Below are 20,484 nucleotides of genomic sequence, written 5' to 3'. Positions count from 1 at the left end.
ATGTCTTTAAACATATATATGAATGACTGTCAGGAGGATAGAATGATCTGGAAAGAACTTTAAAGGACCTTAAGACCTTTAGCCCCCAAACTCTTAAGATTCTTGGAGATATTACCTTCTTGGTGCTACTGTCTTCTGTGAAACATAGAGGTCTGTGCTTCCGGATGCTCTATATGTGTTTCTCAAATGTTTGTTGAGTTGAATTGATTCTAATAACTCTTCGTATCAGGTCCCCTAGTACAGGGACCTGAACGCACAGTGGGCTCTCAGTAGATAATTGATTTTGTTAAGACATTTGAATGTAGGTACACGCAGCATTGTCAAAGTTTTATGCCATTGTCTTTCTGAAGAGATGGAGGTAAGGCCATCTTTGGTTGTAGGATCTGCAACCTTTGGTTGAAAGGACCTTAGAGGTCACTTATTCCAATTCCTTCATTTTATAGGTGAGGAAACTGAGCCCCCAAGAGGTACAATAACTTGTCCAGGTTTTAATAGATACGAAGTAGCAGAGCCAGGCTTTGTTTTTGTTTTGCCTCCCAAAAATGCCCTTTATTCTGTAAATTTCATAAATATCATAATCAGTTGTAGAAGAAAACACAGACCAAAAAAAAAAACCAACCCAAGAATAATAAAGTAAAAAAAAAAAGTATGCTGCAACCTGCATTCATTCTAAATCTGTTCTTTCTCTGGAGTTGCATTGCATTTTTTCATCATAACTCCTTTGAAATTATCTTGAACCATTGTGTTGCTGAGAAGAGCTGAGTCATCACAGTTGATCATCATAGACCATTGCTATTACTGTGTAGTGTTCTGGTTCTGCTCACTTCACTTTGCATCAGTTCATGTAAGTCTTTCCAGGTTTTTCTGAAAGCATCTTCCTCGTCATTTCTTACAGCACAGTCATATAGCAGAATTTGTTCAGCTATTCCCCAAGCGATGAATATCCTTTCAGTTTCCAGTTCTTTGCCACCACAAAAAGAGCTACAGAACCAGGCTTTGAACTAAGTACTCTTAATCCAAATCCAGGGTTCTTTTCACCATACCAACCTGCCTTTCCACACTGTGCTGCCTAAGAAGAACGGAAGACATCCAGGCCTGCAAATCTGAATTCAGTCCAGAAGCTCTTTGAGAAAAGAACAGAGCTATGAAAATTCACCAAGCATGTGGGGAACATGGAGTATAACGTTATGCGGCAGGTTACAGGACTGGCTCGGAGATTCTTTTTTTCCTACATGTTTGCTCTATTCACGTCAACAAATATTTATAAGGTCTGTTAGATGGTAGGGATACAAAAATTAAAAAGTTTCTGCCCTCAAGTATCTTATAATCTAATTCAGGTGTGGGTGTGAAGGATACGATATACGGTGAGGCAATATGAGGCAATGGATAGACTCAAGTAGACCTAGGTTCAAGTTCCACCCCTGTCATATATTGGCTGTGTGACCCTGGGCAAGTCACTTAATTCTTTAGTGCCCCAGGCAGCTCTCTAGAGAGATATGTATTTTAAGAGGGGTTTCCCTCCAGTAGTTCTCTACACCGGTGAAATTACAGGCCAAAGTAAAAGATACAAAGTCAAGTGTAAGAGGGACAATGGAGAACCAGGCCAAGTACCATGAAAAGTCTGAAGCAGTAAAGATCAGTTTCACCAAGGAGCAAGTTAGGGAGCTCTTCCTGAAGGAGATGATGTCTGAGTTGTGCCTTGAAGGAAAGTGCTGGGGGCAGACAGGGCAGGAACTTATTCCCAGCATGGAGAATGACAAGGAGCAAAGGTACAGGAAGGCAGAACAAGAAGAAAGGATAAAGAGTAAACCACATTTCAATGAAACACAGAATATATATCAAAGGAAGTAATGTGAGATAAGACTAGAAAGAAAGGAAGATTGGTTTTGTGCACTCTGACTCCATTATTACCTCCAGATATAGCTAGAACTTGAGAAGATATGTAGCAAAATACAGTGGATAAAGCACTGGAATTGGAGAAGAAAGATCTGGGTTCAAGTCTTGGTTCTGCCACTTATTGGCTGGATAGTACAGTGCACGGTGCACTGGGCATGGAGTTAGGAAAGCTTCAGTTAAAATCTTACCTCAGACATTCTTAGTTTCTGTGAGACCCTAGGCAAATTCACCTCACCTCTCTCATTCTCAATGTCCTCATCTGTAAAAAGCCTCAGAAACTGCTTGCATTTTATTCTCTTGGTACTGGGAAAGGCTGAATGGTGGGGGGGTGGGGAGGGAGGCGCATGCTATCCTCCATACTTTCATCCCTTCCCAACTTGCTGCTTTTCAGGTTCTCTTCTACCCTTGCCATTAATTAAACTGCCAAGCATGGGGCAACTTGTGAACCACATGAGATAACTTGGAATCACAGACTGTCATAGAATCTCAATTTGTAAGACTTCTAGAGATTATCTACTTCAGAATCTTCCTTTCACAGAGGGGAAAATGGAGCCACAATAACAGTCAGTCACAAGCAGATCCATGGACTGTGTCCTGATCCCGACTCTGGCATTCTCCACCAGGCCATGTTTTCTGGATCCTAATGGCTTGGCACACAGGACGGTGTATTTTACTTATTGTGTGATATTGGGCAAATCACTTAACCTCTCTAGGGCTGTTTCCCCCATGAACATGGAGCTAAAAATGCTTAATTTATGCCTTAATCTTGAGATGAGAAGAATTAATGGCAGTATCTATGACTTGCATTGAGTACCCAGAAAGAAGGAGCTAGATAAATACAAGGTGGTGTTCCTAATTATAATTATCTCTATTTTCAAAGCCTTTGTGGTTCATTAAGTTTTGTTAATTGTGCTTCTCTAAAGCTGGTACAGCATCTTTTCCATCATGAGAGGCATTATGTTATAGTAGAAAGAGAACTGGATTTGGGGTCAGATGACCTTGGTTTGCATCCCAGCTCCAGTATTTGTTGCTGCATAGTCTTCGGCAAGTTACCTCTCTTTGAGCCTCAGTTTCCTAATCTATAAAATGGGAATGATATTTGTACCAACCACATAATAGAATTGTTGTGAGAAAAGACCTTTGTAAACCTTAAAGCTCTATAGAAATGTAGTTTTTGCTCTTTTTTTCCAGTGGGGAAAAAACACTACCACGAAGAGAGAAGTGGTCAATGAATTCCTATTCCAAGAACAACTGTTAGAGAACCTTGAGCAGGGGTTCTTAACCTGATGTATGTAGACACAACCCCCAAAGAGAGCCATGGATGAATTTCAGGGGGTCTATGAAATTGAATGGGGAAAAAATACATCTTTTTCTTACTAACCTTGAACTGAAATTTAATATTTTCTTCCATTTTGAATTTTTCAAAAATTGGTCTGAGAAGGGATCCATAGCCTTCACGTTACCACCAAAAGGGGTCCATGACACAGAAAAAGTTAGAAATTCCTGACCTAGAGGCAGCTCTGATGTTTTGAGAAGAGCCATGGACTGAGAGTTAGGAAACTTGCGTTTGAATCCCAGCTCAGCCACCTGCTCATTGTATGATCTTGTGCAAGCCACTTCTCCTGCCTAGGCCCTTTTCCCACCCTCTGTAAAATTAGAAGATTGCACTAAATGGTCTTCAAAAACCTTTCTGCCCATGACTGCCTATGTCTGAATGATATCTTAGGTCCCTTCTAGCTTAAATTCTGTGATTATTCTGTCTTAGCAAATTTATTTTCATTGATTTTTCAGCTGCCATACCTAAACAAGTTGTTAAAGAGCTATAATCCTCCAGGAAAAAAGTTCATGTAACACATTTGAGAAAATTTGTGTCAAAAATGAGACCTTAACCTTCAAATCTATCCTTGGAGACTGCTTATACTAACAGTGCCACATGGTACGTGGGCACTTGTTCTTAGGATAGTATCTACTACTAGAATTGTTCTGCACTTTAATCCATCAGAGCTGTTTAAACATGGACCACATGCCTCAGGAGACAGTGAGCTGTCTTCAAGCAGAGGTTAGCTGACTGCTTGTCAGGGATGCTATAGAGGGAATTGTTTACTTCTTTAGGTAGGGATAAAACCTGATACAGACAAGAAAAGTAGGCAAGTGCTGCAAGAAATGTTAAAAAGTAGAGAGCATGTGGAGGCAGGTTAGAGAACTCTGCAAGAAGATGACATTTGAGTGAAAGTGGGATAGAGGAGGGGGTAGGGAAAGCCTATTCCAAAGACAGCAGATGGCAAGAACAAAGGCATAGAGAAAACAGAACTAGCCCAGAGATTGGTGACTGGACAAAGCAAAAGTTGACAGTACCTCTAAGAAAATGTTTACCTTGTGGGGTTCTCTACTGTAAGCAAGAGAAGTTCACTAAATGGTGCTCAGCCATGGCTAAAGGTAGTGAGTAACCTCAGTCACTTGCCTAGATAAGGTGGCCCATTTAAATGCATTCTTACTGAGTCATTCCATATAGTCTACAAAGAATTCAATTTATTTTTAAGATGAATTTCAGCACATCATATAGAAACTGGCGTATAGTTAGGATAATGATTGTTTGGATTTATGCAGCTCCCTGACCTATGGCTAAGTTGTCCTAGTCTAGATGACCTCTGATCACATTTTGGTGTTCAGTCAGCAGATTCTTTCATCTGCATCATCCCTCATGATCACAAATTATGCCAGATTAGGATCATAGAAGCATAGATTTTGAATTGGAAGGGGTGTTCAGAGTTATCTAGTCTAAGTCACCTCATTTTACTGATGAAGAAACTGAGACACAGTGGTGTTAAGTGACTTGACCAAGATCACACAGCTGGTAAGTAGCAGAGCTGGATTTTGAACTCAGATACCCTAGCTCCAAATCTAATGGGTTCTGCACCACAGAATTATGGAATCTTCCAGTTTACAAAATGCTTCTCTCAGAGCCCTGTGAGGTAAGCCATATGTCCTCATTTTACAGAGAAGGAAGTCGAGGTCCAGGAAGGGATATGTTTTGACCATGGTCTAATTCAGTGTTTGGTGACTCCCAGCCCAGGTACTCAATAAATATTTCCTGAATTAAGTAGAAATCGAGACCTTCGTCTCCAGATAAAGCAGTTGGATGATCTTGCTATCTTATAGATCCAGCTCTGCCTACTTTTTTTGTGCATCTCAGACATGACTTAAGAGCTTACTTATTTGTGCAGTTTGAACAACTGTGAGGTACCCCACCTTACACCTATCAGACTAGGTAAAATGACATGGAGAAATAGGTACATTAATGCAAGTGTGGATGGATCTGGGAGCTAGTCAAGCCATTCTGAAGAACATTTTGGAAATATGCCCAATGGACATATTCTCTTTCATCCAGCAATACTGTTATTAAGGCTATACCCCATAGAGATCTGGACCCTTATGTACAAATACATACATCTCTATACATATCTGTCTATATGTATGGGGGCAGGCTTTTCTTGTGGTGGCAAAGAATTGGAAATTGAGGAGATACCCATCAAATGAGGAATCACTGAACTTTTGGTATGTAATTGTTATGGAATACTATTGTGCTGAAAGGAATCATGAAGGAGGTGGTTTCATAAAAACCTGAGAAGACTTACATGAACTGATGCAAAGTGAAGTGAACTGAACCAGGAGAACATTGTACACTGTCACAGCAATATTGCAATGATGATCAGCTGTGAAAGATCTAGCAGTTCTGATCAATACAGTGATCCATGACTGTTCCAAAGGACTCCTCATGAAAAATGCTGTCTACCTCCAGATAGAGAACTGATAGACTCTTGAGTGCAGAGCAAAGCGTAATTTTTTCTTTATTTTTTGTGCTTATTTTTTTCACAACATGGCTAATGTGGAAATATGTTTTGCATGACTTCCTATATATATATTAGGATATCATATTTCTTGCCTTCTCGGTGGGTGGGAAAGGAGATGGAGGGAAGGGGAATTTGGAACTGAAAATAAAAATTAAAAATAAGAAATACATTTTTAAGAAGAGCTTATTATTTGGATGAGACAATAGGAAGAACTAGAGATCCTAATGTGGAGAGACAAATTAGACCTCAAAAAAGGGATCATTGAGATTTGACAGAATGGGATAAACTCATGCCTACAATTATGCCTTGTTCAAAAGGAGCAGATTTTTTTGTTCAAGCTGTAGAGTCACCGAATCACAGAAATCTGAGCTGGAAGGGACTTTAGAAGCCATATACCACAGTGAAGTATGCCTGAATTCTCAGACCAAGGGAGTAGGATGAGTTATCTCATGAGGAATGTGTACTAATATTGAATTAGTTGACCTGAAAGTTTGGTTAAAGGAGGCAAACAGGCTAGGTGGTATGTACATCTATATTGTTTATTCTCTTAAAGCTAGCAGCATACACAGATGTATGGGGCCAGATGAAATCTGACTGTCTGAACAAAAGAATGAGAAAGTTTAAATACATTTTAGAACAGTCACAACTCAAAAAAAAAAAAGAAGCCATATAGTTCAGCCTATATGTAAACAGGAATGTTCTCTGCAGCATACCTCCGGAAGGGTCATCCACACTTCATTTGAAGCCTCAAGCAAAGGAGGCCATCTTCACTAGTACTTGCTGAAAGAGCTCATTCTCTAAGAGAGCTCTTGGCTCGTAAAGATAGTGAAACGGGGGAAAGCATCAGGCAGGCAGCATCTACTCTCCAACAAGCATCATTAAAGGTTTTTTAAATGGCATATAAAAAGATGGCATCTGAGAGAGAAGGATATGAAAGTTCTACTTCTGGGGAACAGAGGGAAGATCGGAAGGAAGGGAAGCAGTAATGTCACCAGTTGACCTTGACTGGAACAGAAATTGGGAAAACATTTGTGAAGCTTGGGAACAAAGGGGCACAAGGACCTTCCTGAGCAGAAATGGGCAAACTTCAATCTTACTGTGTTTTTGCAGTATTCTTTATATAACTTCCTTAATGTATAAACCTAGTGAGTATATTAGCTAATTATCATTTCAGGTAATTCAGATAATACAGAGTTCTAAATGTTCAAAAAAAAAGAGCTCATTCTCTACTTTTGAATAAGAAGGTTTTGTTGTTATTGTTAGGAAGTTTTTTGTGTGACCTTGAACAAGGTATTTACCTTCACTGAGCCTCTTCAAATGAGGGGTTGGACTTTGCAATCTCACCATCTGAAAGAAACCAAGACTGTCTTGTGTAACCAAATATTTGGTAAATTAAGTATAATTCTTAAATATTATCTAAACAAATCCTTATAATAGCTTTGAGTTGTAAGTAGTAAAAGTATTAGTATGCCCATTTTATAGCTGAGGAAGCTGAGGTACCAAGAAACATTAGGAAGAAGTGAAATGTGTTAGAGTTGGGATTTGAACACTGACTTTCTGACTCTAAGGCTGGTGCCCTTTGCAAAATGCCCTTCTCTCACTTAGGATAGATTATGTATTAAAGGAACTTTCTTGTTCAAAGTCACATGGCTAATTAATGGCATCCTCTATGCTTATTTCAGATCTTTCAATTCCTAATACAAGGTCCTTTACATCTTACCATACTGCCTCTCCATCAGAATCTCTTCCACATTGGCCTTCTTCTTGTATATGTACGTGCAGATCTCTTCCTCTCCCTACCTTACACTCTCCAAAAAACCAGCAACGTTTGGCAAAAATAGGAACCGAAAGTCTTTGATAGGGAGCCAGAGGGAGATGATATTTGTCAAGGAAGGAAACTTGGCATTTCATAGTTTTGTGTGTGTGTGTGTGTGTTTGTGTGTACACATGTGAGATGTGTGTGTGTGCACGCATGTGGTGTGTATGTGTGCACCTGTGATGTGTGTGTGTAAGAAAAACTGAAGTAACAAGCTCTCATTATGTGACTTTGCCTGAGGCTGAGTGCTGGTTCCGTGAGAATACAAAGGGGAAGCAATGGGGAAATTTGGGGTTTGAGTCCTATCTCTACCACACATGAGCTTGAGTAAGTAACTTAACTTTGCTGTATCCATCTTCTCTTCTGTAAAGTGGAGATAATAATACTTGTACTCCTTTTCTCCCAGGGTTGTTGTAAGGATCACATAAAGTAATAGTATTGTGGAATCAAAAGATGTAAAGCCAGGAGAAACCTTTGAGGACATCTAATTTCAGTCCTTCAATTTCTGTTTTAAATGATTCACAGGTAGTAAATAGTAGAGATGGTATTCAAACCCAGGTCCTTTGACTCCAAATCCAGCACTCTTTCCATGAGACACTATCTCTTCCTGTACATAAATTACTTTGTGCTCATGAAGCACCATATAAATATAGGCAATGATTATTATTGATAAGTGTGCATGGACTCTTTATGTAACCCTATAAATATGAGTTGTTATATAGACACATAATCTATATGAGTACCTAAAGATATGCATTTGTATTCTCAGGCGCATCTAATTTACATCTTCCAGAGGACGGTAGCTTTTCTGAGGAAGTGTAATATGCCCCTGTTCATTGCCTGTCTTTGTTTCCTACCTCCCTCCCCACCCATGTCCACTGTCAGTAAGGAGTGCAAACTCTAACCTAGAGGTGTGGCTTGTGTTGGACCCATGGTCACCCATGAGCAGTGCCCTCAGAATCTGGCTTTTGGGGTTTCTCCAGTGATAAAAGAGTGCTGAGAAAAGACAGTGTGGGTTTTGTGTCAGAGTGTGAACAAAATGAGTCTCTATGATAGCCTCTCATGCATGTAACCTAAAAGAGCTTAACCAATCAGTAAACATTTATCATGTGCCAGTCATTATGCTAGACATGAATGATGATGGAGGAGCAAAATTATGGAAAGTATAAACACCTAGAAGAAAAAGATCACATAGCTGTCACTAAGGCTCATCCACTTCCAGTTGCTTTGAGCTAAAGAGAACATTGGTTGGGACGGTTTTTTGCAACAAGTTAAGGAGAAGTCAAGATGAATAGTTACTCATTCCCTGCCCTCTACTTCAAATTCTCAAGGTAGCACCTGATGAAAAAAAAAAAACAACTTGAAATTATATAAATACAACTACAACACACTCTTTATAGAAATAAAAGATAAGTTCTTGGAAAAAGATTCATTGTCCATGGTTGGGCCATACCAATATAATCTCAATAAATTTAGAGATATAGTGCTATATTAGACTACCAAGAAATAGATACAATAATAATAAAATTCAGCAAAATGATAATAAATTTCAATTGGAAAGGAAAAGTTCAAGACTTTCAAGGGAATTAATTAAAAAAAGAAATGAGAATGAAGGGGGCCTAACATTTCAAACTGTACTATAAAATAGTAATTATCAAAAACATTTGGTACTGGTTTTTAAAAATAGCAAAGCCAATCAGTGGAAAAACTAGGTAGTAGAAGCAAATAAACATAAAAGCCTAGGATGCCAACTAGTGAGTAAGAATTCCTCAAACTGCTGGGAAAACTGAAAAAACTTTCATCGTGGTGAGGTGATAGTTGGATAAAATTGAGACTGTGTTTTTGTTTGGTCTCTTAGTTCAGACTTCCTTCCTCCTCTCTCTCCCTTTCCTTCCCTTCCCACCCTAAGTGAAAATATTGAATTGTTCTCTTATTAAACAGCCAAAGAAAATATTGTGTTAAGTTCCTAGCCTACTTCAAATGGTCAATGGCCATTTTCTAATGCTCTGTTGAAAAGGTTTCTCTATCTCTGTCATGCCTTGTGTTCGCAAATAATTCCACATCAGTTAGTAGAAGCATAGACTTTTAGAGCTGGAAGGGAGCTTAGAAGACATCTAGTCTCAAATCTCGACTAAGCAGTGACACACCCTCTACGCTACTCCCCGAGAGTGTTCGGCCTGTGCTCGAACATCTCTAGTGAAGGGGAACTTAACTTCCTTCTGAGGCAGCCTGCTGTTCTTTTGGACAGCCCTAGTTGTTAGGAAGTTTTTTCATATGTTACATCAGTCTGGAATCTGCCTCTCAGGACTTCCACCTATTGCTGTCCTCAAGGGCCAAACAAAACAAGTCTAATTCCTCATCCACATGTTAGCTCTCCTAAAGCTTCATTAGGAAATGCTTCATTAGAAAGCTCTCACATTCTCATTTTTTCATCTTTATGTTAAACAGTTACTCAGTTCCTTCATCTCATTCTTTTGTGGAATGGTTTTAATTCCCCTTTCCAACTTTTATGATCTTGGAAGGGTCACTACAACATTGACTCTCAGGATTTCATAACAAACCCCTCCAAGTTTTGTTGAGGAAAGAGCTATCACACTGACATTATATCATTGCTGCTCAGCCCTGTGCATATGCTGTACCCTCCTATGATTTGCAGTCTAGCTCACAGCATGAAACTCTTCTCAGGGATACACATAATTTCACAGGGAACACAAGCACAAACATGGAGGGTAAGCTACCCAGTTAGTCAGTGTCCTCAGGGCGAGATAGCTTTTTATGAGGAGGTCTGCTCTTCAGTAGAAAGTCTGGTTTGGGAAACACCCAGAAGCCTGGACTAACTAATTTTATCTAGCATGGCAATGTCACAGATTCAGGTACAACTCTTATCCCTGACAGTTCCCTTTAAGCCCTTCCTTATTCTTCTGGGTGTGTCTGTGCCAGAAGTTGCAGGACCCCATTAACATCAGTCCAAAATCTTAGGTTTCTCTACTTTTTTATAAACTGGCCACAGGCATCCTCGAATAGGGAGAGAAGCTAATAATGCCTCTTAAGGGCTATTGGCAACAGCTATTGCCCTTAGGTCCCACAAGTCAATTTTACTGCCCTCCTAATTGTGTTAGCAGATTTCTTCTGTATGTATTCCAGCTTATCAATGGCCTGTTTAAAATGTGGTGCCAAGAATTGAACATAATATTCTAGGAGGTTGATCAGAGCAAAGCAGAACCATCACCTCTCTCCCTCTGGACATCACACTATGCTTCTGTTAATACAAGTCTAAAATTGCATTAGCTTTTTGGCTGTCAAGTTGCACTTTTAACTTTTGAATCTGCAGGCCACTGAAATCTCTAGGTCTTTTTCACATGCCCTGTTTTCTAGCCAAATCTTCCTCATCTTGTATTTGTGTAGCTGATTTTTTTGAACCCAAATGTAAGACTTGATACTTAAACTTAGTTTTAAATAACTAATTTAAACTCAGTTTTATCATATTAAATATGGCCCAATAGTCTAAGGGTGTCAAAAACTTAGGGGTTATCTTACTTAATTTATGAATCTCAAATAAGAAAACTTGTGCAGTAGAGAAAAAAATCTCTAGATTTGGAGGACCTAGATTCATATGCTAACTGCTATTTACTGCATGCCCTAAAGAGAAGTTAGGTGGGTTTGGGGACATGGGGATTATCTTGAAAACCAGTCAGGTGAAGGAAACACTACCCTGTGTAGCCAGATATGTGAAGCATTCTCTTCTAGTGATCTGTGTCTCTGGCCTTACTAGAGTCTGAACTAAGATTTTCCTTACCCTTCCCAAATTTGACCTTCTGTTCCTGACCTTGCTTTTTCTAACAGCACAGCACTTCCTTTCTACTCTCTATTTTACCGCAAATCCTTAACTGTGTTCTCAACCTCAGGCTTATAGTCCATCCCTGATTCTTGATCATTTCTTTGCTTGACCATTTGGCCTTAGTGTAGCTAGGACTGCAGAAGGAGGTAGGATTTGAGCTCCAGGAAAGCTAGTCCTCAGTTGAGGAGGGAGAGCATTCCAGGCTTGGGTAATGTTTCATCCTTCATCTGACTGGTAATTCTCATGGCCCCAATACCATCTAACTTCTCTTTAGGTCCTAACTAGGTTTGTGAATGCCTAGAACATTTTAGAGACTATATCCTGTACTTCTGTGCTCACTACAATGACTAGCTCAAGGCTGGGCACAAAAAAAGTGATTGAATCATATTATGAATTGGCATGTGTAAGTGTGAGGTCAAGGGGAAAAAATTTGACGTCTCAGCTTATGAAGTGGGTCACAACCGAGACCTAGTTTTTCAGGTTGGCTGATCGAGTTAATTGATATTTGGAGACTCTTCTCCTGTCCCTGCTGCTTTTAATGTTTGAGAGTTTCCTTTTTCTTCTTGAATACTCTTTTGTCTAATAAAAACCAAGGAGGTTGAATATTGTGAAGTTGTAGTGTTTTCTGCAGATCTTGTTTCTACAAATGCTTCCCCTCTCCTGCGCCCCTCTGTGCCTCCCCTTCCCAGAGTTCAGAAGAGATTTGAGAAATCATGTACTCTAGGCTTCTCATTTTACAGATGTAGTGACTGAGGTTGGAAGGGATGAAGTGACACACTCACAGCCACATGCAGTAGATGGTAAGGTCAGCCCTTTGATTACGGACCTAGCAGTCTTTCTCTCCAGTCGGTGCTGACTCCAGTCGTTTGAATCTTTGGCTAAAAGTAGGTCATTCAAAGAAAAAATGTCATGTATTGGGGCAGCTAGCACAAGATAAAAAGCAAACGTGGGCCCAGTGCAGGAGACACGTCCAGGATGCTGAAGAGCAAGGTAGAGCATAGCAGCAGTGAGATCCAAGAAACAAGTAAGCAAATGTGGTCATAGTTAGAAACTGAGTATTTAAACAGGTTTGAGTTTACAAAAATTATTATTATTATTTGGCCTTCTCAATTCAGTGAAGCCTGGCAGGTAGTGCTGATCCTTCCCTCCTTGTTACTCTGAATAAACTTCAGCTGTGGAGAGCTTCCAACTAATGCTATTGTTGTTTCTCTGCATGGAAAATAACCGTGTGGACAATGGTGAACAAGAAATGGGGTTTGGAATCTTAATGGAAGGGCATGAAGCTGAATGAAGGTAAGCAGCTGCTTCTAGGGTAAGATATCAGGACTATGTGGTATTCAGGCAAGATGCTAAGGAAGAGTTGGATAAAGCAATAGATGTACACAGAAAGGTGCATACTGTTACAAAGCTGGTGCAGCCAGCCAGAAGAGGCCAAGGAAGACAAAGGAAGTATAAATACCATACAGGAGAGGAAGCAAACTAAAAACCCCAGGTGAGCACTGAATTTTAAGGATAGCTACATCTGGTTCCATTTCTTCCTGGGGTCCCAATTTTCTCACAGCATGTATACCAAAGGTTACTGGTCCCTTGTCATGTGCACACCTGGTGCCATTTTAAAAGGTATATTATAATGCTCTTGCAAAGTCATCCTTTGCTCTCCCCCACCACCATATTTCTGTTGCAATGAAGAAGCTTAATAAGTAATTCTTACAATTCCAGTGATTCCTTTTATCTTATGTGCATTGCCTAAATATTCTCCAATATAGGTGTTCCAGGGGCTGTTTTGAATTTATAGATTATCTAACCGTCTGATTTCTCTGAAATGATGGTATAGGAGTTTGGGAAATCCTAAGCAGAGTACAAAAAAAATCAAATTCTCCCAGTCTAGTTACCTCTAATTTGAGTCAAATTACTTTCCTTTTTGAATCTTGATTTCCTATTCTTTAAAATGACATTGTTGGAGCAGATAATCTCTAAAATCCCTTCTTGCATTGGAATTCTTTGATTTATACACACATATACACACACACATGCATATATATATATATATATATATATATGTATGTATGTATGTAGCTATGTAGATATGTATACTATTTCTGGAATGGTCAACAGAATGTAGTAGAGGACCAGATCTGGAATCAGGAGATCTATATTTGATTCCTGGCATTGCCACTCATATTATAATATCTTGAGGCCTTGGTTTCCTTATCTGTAAAATGGAGATAATACTTACACTTCACAGGATTGTCATAAGAGAAGGTCTTTGTAGATTTTAAAAGTGTTATAAGAATATAAGTGATTTTAATTTGTGTTGGGCTTTCCATATGTAAGGATATGGGTTAGCTTTGAAAGGTTCTTTCCTTCTGTCTTATCATCCCACAGAGATAATCTGGGTACTTCATCATGTGATATCAACCCCTTTGTTGTCACAAACCCTCCCAAGCACATGGTTCACGAGGTTAAAAGAATGAACATATTTATTTTCAGGTCAAATAAAAGAAGGATTCCCAACGGAACTTATAGAAAATAATGAGACTCATCTTTGAATAACCTTTCCCCAGAGGTCTTTGTAGCCTTAGTTACATTCATGCCCTAGGTAGGGATTCTTACCTCACAGCAGTTCTTCTGTGGTCTTATGTAGGCTTTCTACCTCATAGCAGTTCCACCTTGGCCCTGACTAGCACATTGTTCTTCCCACAATTTTGTAACTACCAGTAGATGGTGTCAGTTGTTCTGTTTCCTGGGGAACTGGCTGTCTGTCATGTGCCTTGTGGAGAGGAGCATTGTAGAGCACCTGTCATGTCATTGCAGACTGGTATCACTAAAAACACAGCTTCAGATCAGGGTACCTCCATTCTTTCGCCTTCCATTGTACTATGGTTCAAATTTCTGGACTCATACAAGAGTTCTAAACCTTGTTTCAGGAAGATAGTGCTCTTCATTTCTCCCAAGTTGTTCACTCTCCCCAATACTAGTTGGATCAGGGTGAATTTCATTCTAAAAGTCTTTCTCGCCTAGTACCCAGGGAGTGTGCTTCTTGTCCACATCAGTGCTTCCCATAGGTATAGAAACCTAGCAGGGCTCCCTGTCTCCTTCCCGTTCCTGTGTTCTAACTCTGTCTTTAAAACTATCTCCCTATGTAAAATGTAGCCATCCCACTAACACCATATTAGAACTTTGATTATATCTTTTTGACAGGGTATTAATGAGTTCTTTTCCCTGGTTAAAGGTGATTGATTTGCTCATGACTATTGTAGAGTCATAACACTTGGACTTAAGTATTAAAATGGAGCAGTACATCTGTTAGAGCACCACATTGAGCACAGAAACCAGACTTGAAAGAAGCTACCCAGGGAGAGAAGGCTTGAGTCACTGGGGAGGGGGGAGATGCAAATCTACTTAGTCCTCCTTGGGGAACTCCAGAACCCCAGAGATGAATGTGTTAGAGAAGCAGTCACAGAGTTCTTACACCCAGACATGGTGGGCATGGAGAGGTAGCGTCAGAGCCTTTCAGCCCTAGAGGCAGCAGTGTAATGCCAAGATTTCTTGTAGCCACCTTATTAGAGACAGGGAAAGGGAGTTTCTAGACATCAGAGTTTCTGAACCAGGCCTCATAAAAAATGAGGAGTAAACATGAGGCCCTGGAACTGAAGGATCAGTAAGAGACAAAGCTATGATAGAGTGAAGGAAGCATGGAGCTTCCCCCCTTCCCTACTACTGCGAATTATGCAGACTGTGCAGGTCTGATGGGAAAGAATTGACTCTAGCAATGCCAAGTGCATTTCTCTTCAGCAGTAGCCTTAACTACAAGGAGATGTGCTATGAATCCGGAGGAATGTATAGGTCTCAGGCAGATTTACTCACTAGAGGAAAAGAATGTTATTTTGACTGTGTAGAGAGGATCACGTGTGAATTCTTTGCTTTTTCTTTTTTAGGTAAAGAATGATCTATGTTATTATGCCAAGTACTTGCATGGGAAATTATAAAGGTCCTGTTACCTTTTAAAAGAGACCAAGACAGACAAATTCTGAAGTTCCCAAGGGAAACCACCGAGTGAGGAAATGAAGCAGACAGTGACTTATGGGAAACCCTCCCCAACCCAGATGGAATCCAATCTGTCTCAGCTCAGATTTGGGGGTTCTGTGTCACAAGTTACATTGAACTTGTCTGAGGCTACTTCCCTTGATATCCAGAATATTGAAATTAGATTGCCACAAGAGTCAAATCTTCTCCCTCCCCCCCTTTGCCCAAAATATGTTTGTTTTATATATTCTTGGAATAAATAGAAAATCAGGATTCTATTTATAATAATTCAGTTTACCCAGTGTATTAGGACTTGGCTTCAGAAAGATCTTGATTTGAATTCTGCCTCGGACATTTACTGTGTTGACACCCTGGGCAAGTCACTTAGCCTCTCTCTGTTTCAGTTTCTACATCTTTAAAGTGGGGGTATCTGATAATAGCACCAATATGTAATGTGTTCCCTTATTAGTAGGTAAGTTCCTTGAAAACACAGATTTATTTTGCTTATATTTGTGTCCCTAGTTCTTAGTGCTATGCCTGGAATATAGTAAATGCTTAGTAAATGCTTTTTCATTCATTCATTCACCTACCTCACAAGGTTGTTTTGAGAATCAAATGTGATAATTAATATAAAATATTTTTAACCCTCAAAGTCTTAATGTTTAATGTTAGCTATGATGGTGGTGGTGGTGGTAAATATTGCATACTATATAAGCATGTTAAAGTTTTTGTGGATTTATTTTATATCTTACATCCTTGATGCATCTATTATCTACTTTTTTGCTTATTCTCTGGGGTTTACTAAATCTGCCATTATGTTGTCTGAGAGGGGAAGGCACTTGCAACTAAAAAAAGGCGTCTTATAGAAGGTGAAATTTGAGCTATCTTAAAGAAATCTGGGGAAAATGTGAGACCGAGGTAAAAGAGTAAGAGAATTCCTGGAATTGGGGGGCAGACCATGGAAGATGATGGAGACTGAAGGTGAAGTGTGCTGTGCACAGCAGATAAACCAGGACAGACAGATCAAAGATGTCATTGTATTTGTTGTTTAAGACAATTTGACAAATATTAAGAGCTTCTTAAGTAAAAGGGACTGTGCTAGGTGCTGAGGATTCTAAGACAAAATGAAGAACAGTCCCTCCTCTCAAAGAGGTTACATTCTCCTGAAGTGATATGGCATTTACACAGAAAGGTCAGTATAAGATCATTTGAGAAGGGAGAAAAAACTAGCAAGGAGTAGTCAGGAAGGGCTTTCCATAGGAAGTGACAACTGAGTTGAATTGAACCTTGAAGTAAGAATTCTAAGAGGTGGAGAAGGTGAAGAGAAATTAATCCTATAGTGAAATGGGACCCCTCAAGAGGTGGTAGATCTCCCCTTACTGGGTGAACACTTTTTGGTTGTGTTGCACAGAAGATAATTTTTTTCAGAGATAAATTGGACAAGAAGGCTTCTTAGGTCCCATCCAGCTCTGGATTCTGTGATTATCTCCTCCTTCTTCTGTAAGATTCCAAGTTCTACAAAAGCAAGAAACATGAGTTACCTAAACTCTTCTCCCTTACTGTTCTGTGCAAAGGTGCTTAATTATGTTGAAATAAATTAGCTTCTGCAAAGGTAATTTGATTAAAGCTAGTCTCAGAAGTACAAACAATGAAAACCCACATTTTTCCCCTCTTGTATATACACATTAGAGATAGTTCAGGCATGAGGCAGAAGCTGAAACACCCCTCTGGGCAACTGCTGCCATCCTGCCCCCACAGCTTCTCTGCATTACCGTGTGCTTGATGTGCTATCTGGTGCTGATTTAGCCAGGATTAAGGGTCCAGTCCCTATGATTTTTGATAGGCAGCCAAGTTGACTGACTATTTTCACAGATCTTCCTAACTTTAATCTACAAAAGATACCTGTGTTTGTGGTTAGGGGTAGGTAACTGGACCCAAGGTGGGTGGTGGGGGAACTCCTGGGGAAAGAAGATGATGCCCAAGTTATAATCTGAGGCAACAAAAAGATGTTTTGCTGTATCAAACTTTGGTCTACAGGTATTTATAGTGAAAGGAGCAGCAGTCCAAATCTAAGAAAATAAGCATAGTCACATGGAGCATACTATGAAGTAGTGACTGTGAAACAGTGTCACCTCATTCAGCTTCTCTTTTAGAGACAGTAGTCTTTTATGGGGGCAATGGCCTTATCATGTACCTCCTTTCATTCTTGCATCAGCATTGCTATGGTCCTAGACATCTGGCTTATGAGAAGACTGGAATCCTGTGTGAGATAGTGAATTCCCTGTCTCTGGGGAATTAGTTTGGTAGAGACGTTGTTGGGGTGATAAATGCAGTCAGTCAACAAGCATTTGTTAATCACTTTCTCAGTGCTAAGTGCTTAGGATAAAAAGGCAAAAATATGGTTCCTGCTCTTGAGGAGTTCACGTTCTTCTAATGGGGGAGACAGCATGCAAATAACTATACACATAAGATATTCTATGCAAATGGAAGGTAATTTCAAAGAGAACACACTAACCTAGGGGGCAAGGGAAAGGGGGTACCTGGAAAGGCCTCTGGCAGAATGTGGGATTTGAGCGACCTCCTGAAAGAAGCAATGGCAACAAGGAAGTGAGGAAGGAGAACGTTCTTGACATGAGGGATTTCCAAGGAAAAGACATTGAGGCAAGAAACGGGGAGTAAATGTAAGGAAACTGAAGAAGTAGAAGAGGCCAGGTTTTGAAGGGCTCTTAGAGACAAACAGAACATCTTATATTAGATGTTGGAGAGAAGAGGAATCTACTGCAATTTGTTGAATGGAGGAGGGGCTGACGTGGACAGATCTGAACTTTAGGAAGATCATTTTGGCCCTGAGTAGAGGATGGACTAGATTGGGGAAGAGATTCTGAGGCATAGAGACCAGCCAGGAGACTGTTACAGTGATTCAGGTGAGAGTTATTGAGGGCCTACACCAAGGTAGTGGCTGTGTGAGTGGAGAAAAGGGGATGTATATGAGAGAGGTTGTGAAAGTAGACATGATCAAGCTTAGTCAGGGGTCAGTCAGTAAACTACAGCCTATTTTTGGAGGCTGGCAAGCCAAGAATGGTCTTTATATTTTTTTAAAAAGTTTTATTGTATTTAAAAACATAAAAAATCTTCTCTAGCTCTAGGACAGGTGGAGAACCAGATATAGTTTGTCAACTGGTGAATTAGATATGTGGAGTGAGCAAGAGAGTGAGTTAAGGATGACACCAAGGTTATAAGCCTAGGTAACTGGCAAGATGGTGGTGCCCTTGAATGTAATAGAGAAGTTTGGAAGAAGGAAGAGTTTGGGGGAAAAGCTAATGAGGTCTGTTTTGGACATGTTCAGTTTTAGAGTCTACTAGATGTCCAATTCAACATATCCTAAAGCTATTTGATGATTCAAGATTGGAACTCAGGTGAGAGGTTAGATAGATATAGAAATAGATACAGATATAGATAGGTGAATCATCTGCATAGAGATGGTAAATGAAGCTTTGGAAACTGATGCTCACTAATCAAGATAGTATAGTGAGAGAAGAGAAGAGGGTCTAAGACAAAGCCTTGGAGGAGTGGTCAGACAGGTAGAAGAGGAATGAGGAGAGCACAGTGTCATAAAACCTATAAAAGAGAGGTTATCCAGAAGTTGAGCAACAGTGTCAAAGGTTGTTGAGAAGTCAAGAAGCGTAATGATTAAGAAAAGACCTTTAAATTTGGCAATTAAAAGATCAGACTTTGGAGACGGCAATTTCAGTTGAGTTAATAAAGTTGTAAGCCGGATTGCAGGGAGTTCAGAATCCATTGAGAGAAGAGGAAATGGAGGCAGCAAACATAGATGACTTTCTTAAGGAGTTTAATCAGGAAGAGGAAGAGAGACATAGGGTGATAGGTCCCAGGTGTGGTTGAATCAAGTGAGGGGTTCTTTTAAGGATGGTATAAACTTGAACATGTTTGTAAGCAGCAAGAAAAGAGGCAGTAGATAGGGAGAGATTGAAGATTAGAGAGATAACGAGGATAATAGAGGGGACAGTCTAGATCAATATAAGTTGAACTGGATAGTCTTTACAACTCTGATAATCTGTAATCTCCATCACCCATAATAATTAGGTACTAGTAAAGTTTATTTGCAAATGCTAGAGTTGTTACCCCAGACCTTGTACCACTTTCACCAATAATTATTAAATAGCATCTTTATAAGCTAATGCTTGCCTTGGTCCTATTCACCAGGGAAAGGTGGTGATTTTAATGATGAACAAAGTGGGGAGGTAAATTCTCAGAGCAAATTTTTTCCAAAAATTATTTTTACTCCTCAGTTTTCTCCTATCCATAAATCTTCCTCAGTAAGGTACACCCACAAGATACAGGGAGGAACTGAACTGCCTTAGTAAAATATCATTATACTACTAATCACACACAATCTATGGGCATACAAATGTTTTACATAACTCCTGAAAGCAACCTCAGGAATGTTGAGTTCTGGAAAAAGAAGCTGTGAGTCCTTGGTACTTTTACCTTTCAGTTCCATTTCTAACTTGCTCTGTGACCTTAGAAAAGTCATTCAGCCTCTCTGGACCAGATAGCAGCCCTAGTACCTGTCAGCAACTCAGAGAAATAGATGATAGTGAATGTAACAAAAGCAGTTCTAGTTTTCTTAGAGTGTGGAAGTAGTGCCCTGCAAATAGATAAAAGGTAATCTCAAGAATGGTTCTGGGTGCATTGTACATCTTTCTTTATAACTCCTAAGTGGGTGGGGGGAAGAGTCACTACGAGGCAGTGTAGATTTCAAGTCTCATATGCTTTCCTTTTCTCCTTCAGGTCTGACACAGAAGAAGTCAACTGTAAGCGAGGTGAGTTGTACCCCATATTGTACTCCAAAGTAGGGAAGACTTGGGACAAGGTTGGCCTGGCATTAGGCTGAGAGCCAAAAAGGACCAGTCTGGAGCATGCCCCTGTCCTGTCAGCCTGATTGTGAGCTCTGGGTTTCTGCCATGTTTTGGATGTCATCATCCTGTGCCCTTCCCACCTTATTAAGCTATTGTGAACAGGCCCCACATTGCTTA

At 39.9% G+C, this 20,484-nt stretch overlaps 1 protein-coding gene across 5 annotated transcripts in view; it reads left to right on the top strand.

Moving 5' to 3' along the window:
* PIP5K1C (phosphatidylinositol-4-phosphate 5-kinase type 1 gamma) overlaps nt 1–20,484 on the top strand; it is a 134,910-nt gene that overhangs the window by 41,250 nt on the left and 73,176 nt on the right. For all 5 annotated transcript variants that reach the window (XR_005010152.1, XM_036753904.1, XM_036753889.1 and 2 more), the window contains exon 2: nt 20,240–20,271. Coding sequence is in view for 4 of the 5 variants with exons in the window: in XM_036753904.1 (XP_036609799.1) it covers nt 20,240–20,271 (32 nt within the window). In the remaining variant the exon portion in view is untranslated. The remainder of the gene's footprint in view (nt 1–20,239; nt 20,272–20,484) is intronic.

This window comes from Trichosurus vulpecula, chromosome 1 (assembly GCF_011100635.1).
Source record: "Trichosurus vulpecula isolate mTriVul1 chromosome 1, mTriVul1.pri, whole genome shotgun sequence".
Classification (NCBI taxonomy): Eukaryota; Metazoa; Chordata; class Mammalia; order Diprotodontia; family Phalangeridae; genus Trichosurus; species Trichosurus vulpecula.
Note: the sequence above shows the minus strand (reverse complement) of the source record. Positions and strands in the feature narration are given on the sequence as shown.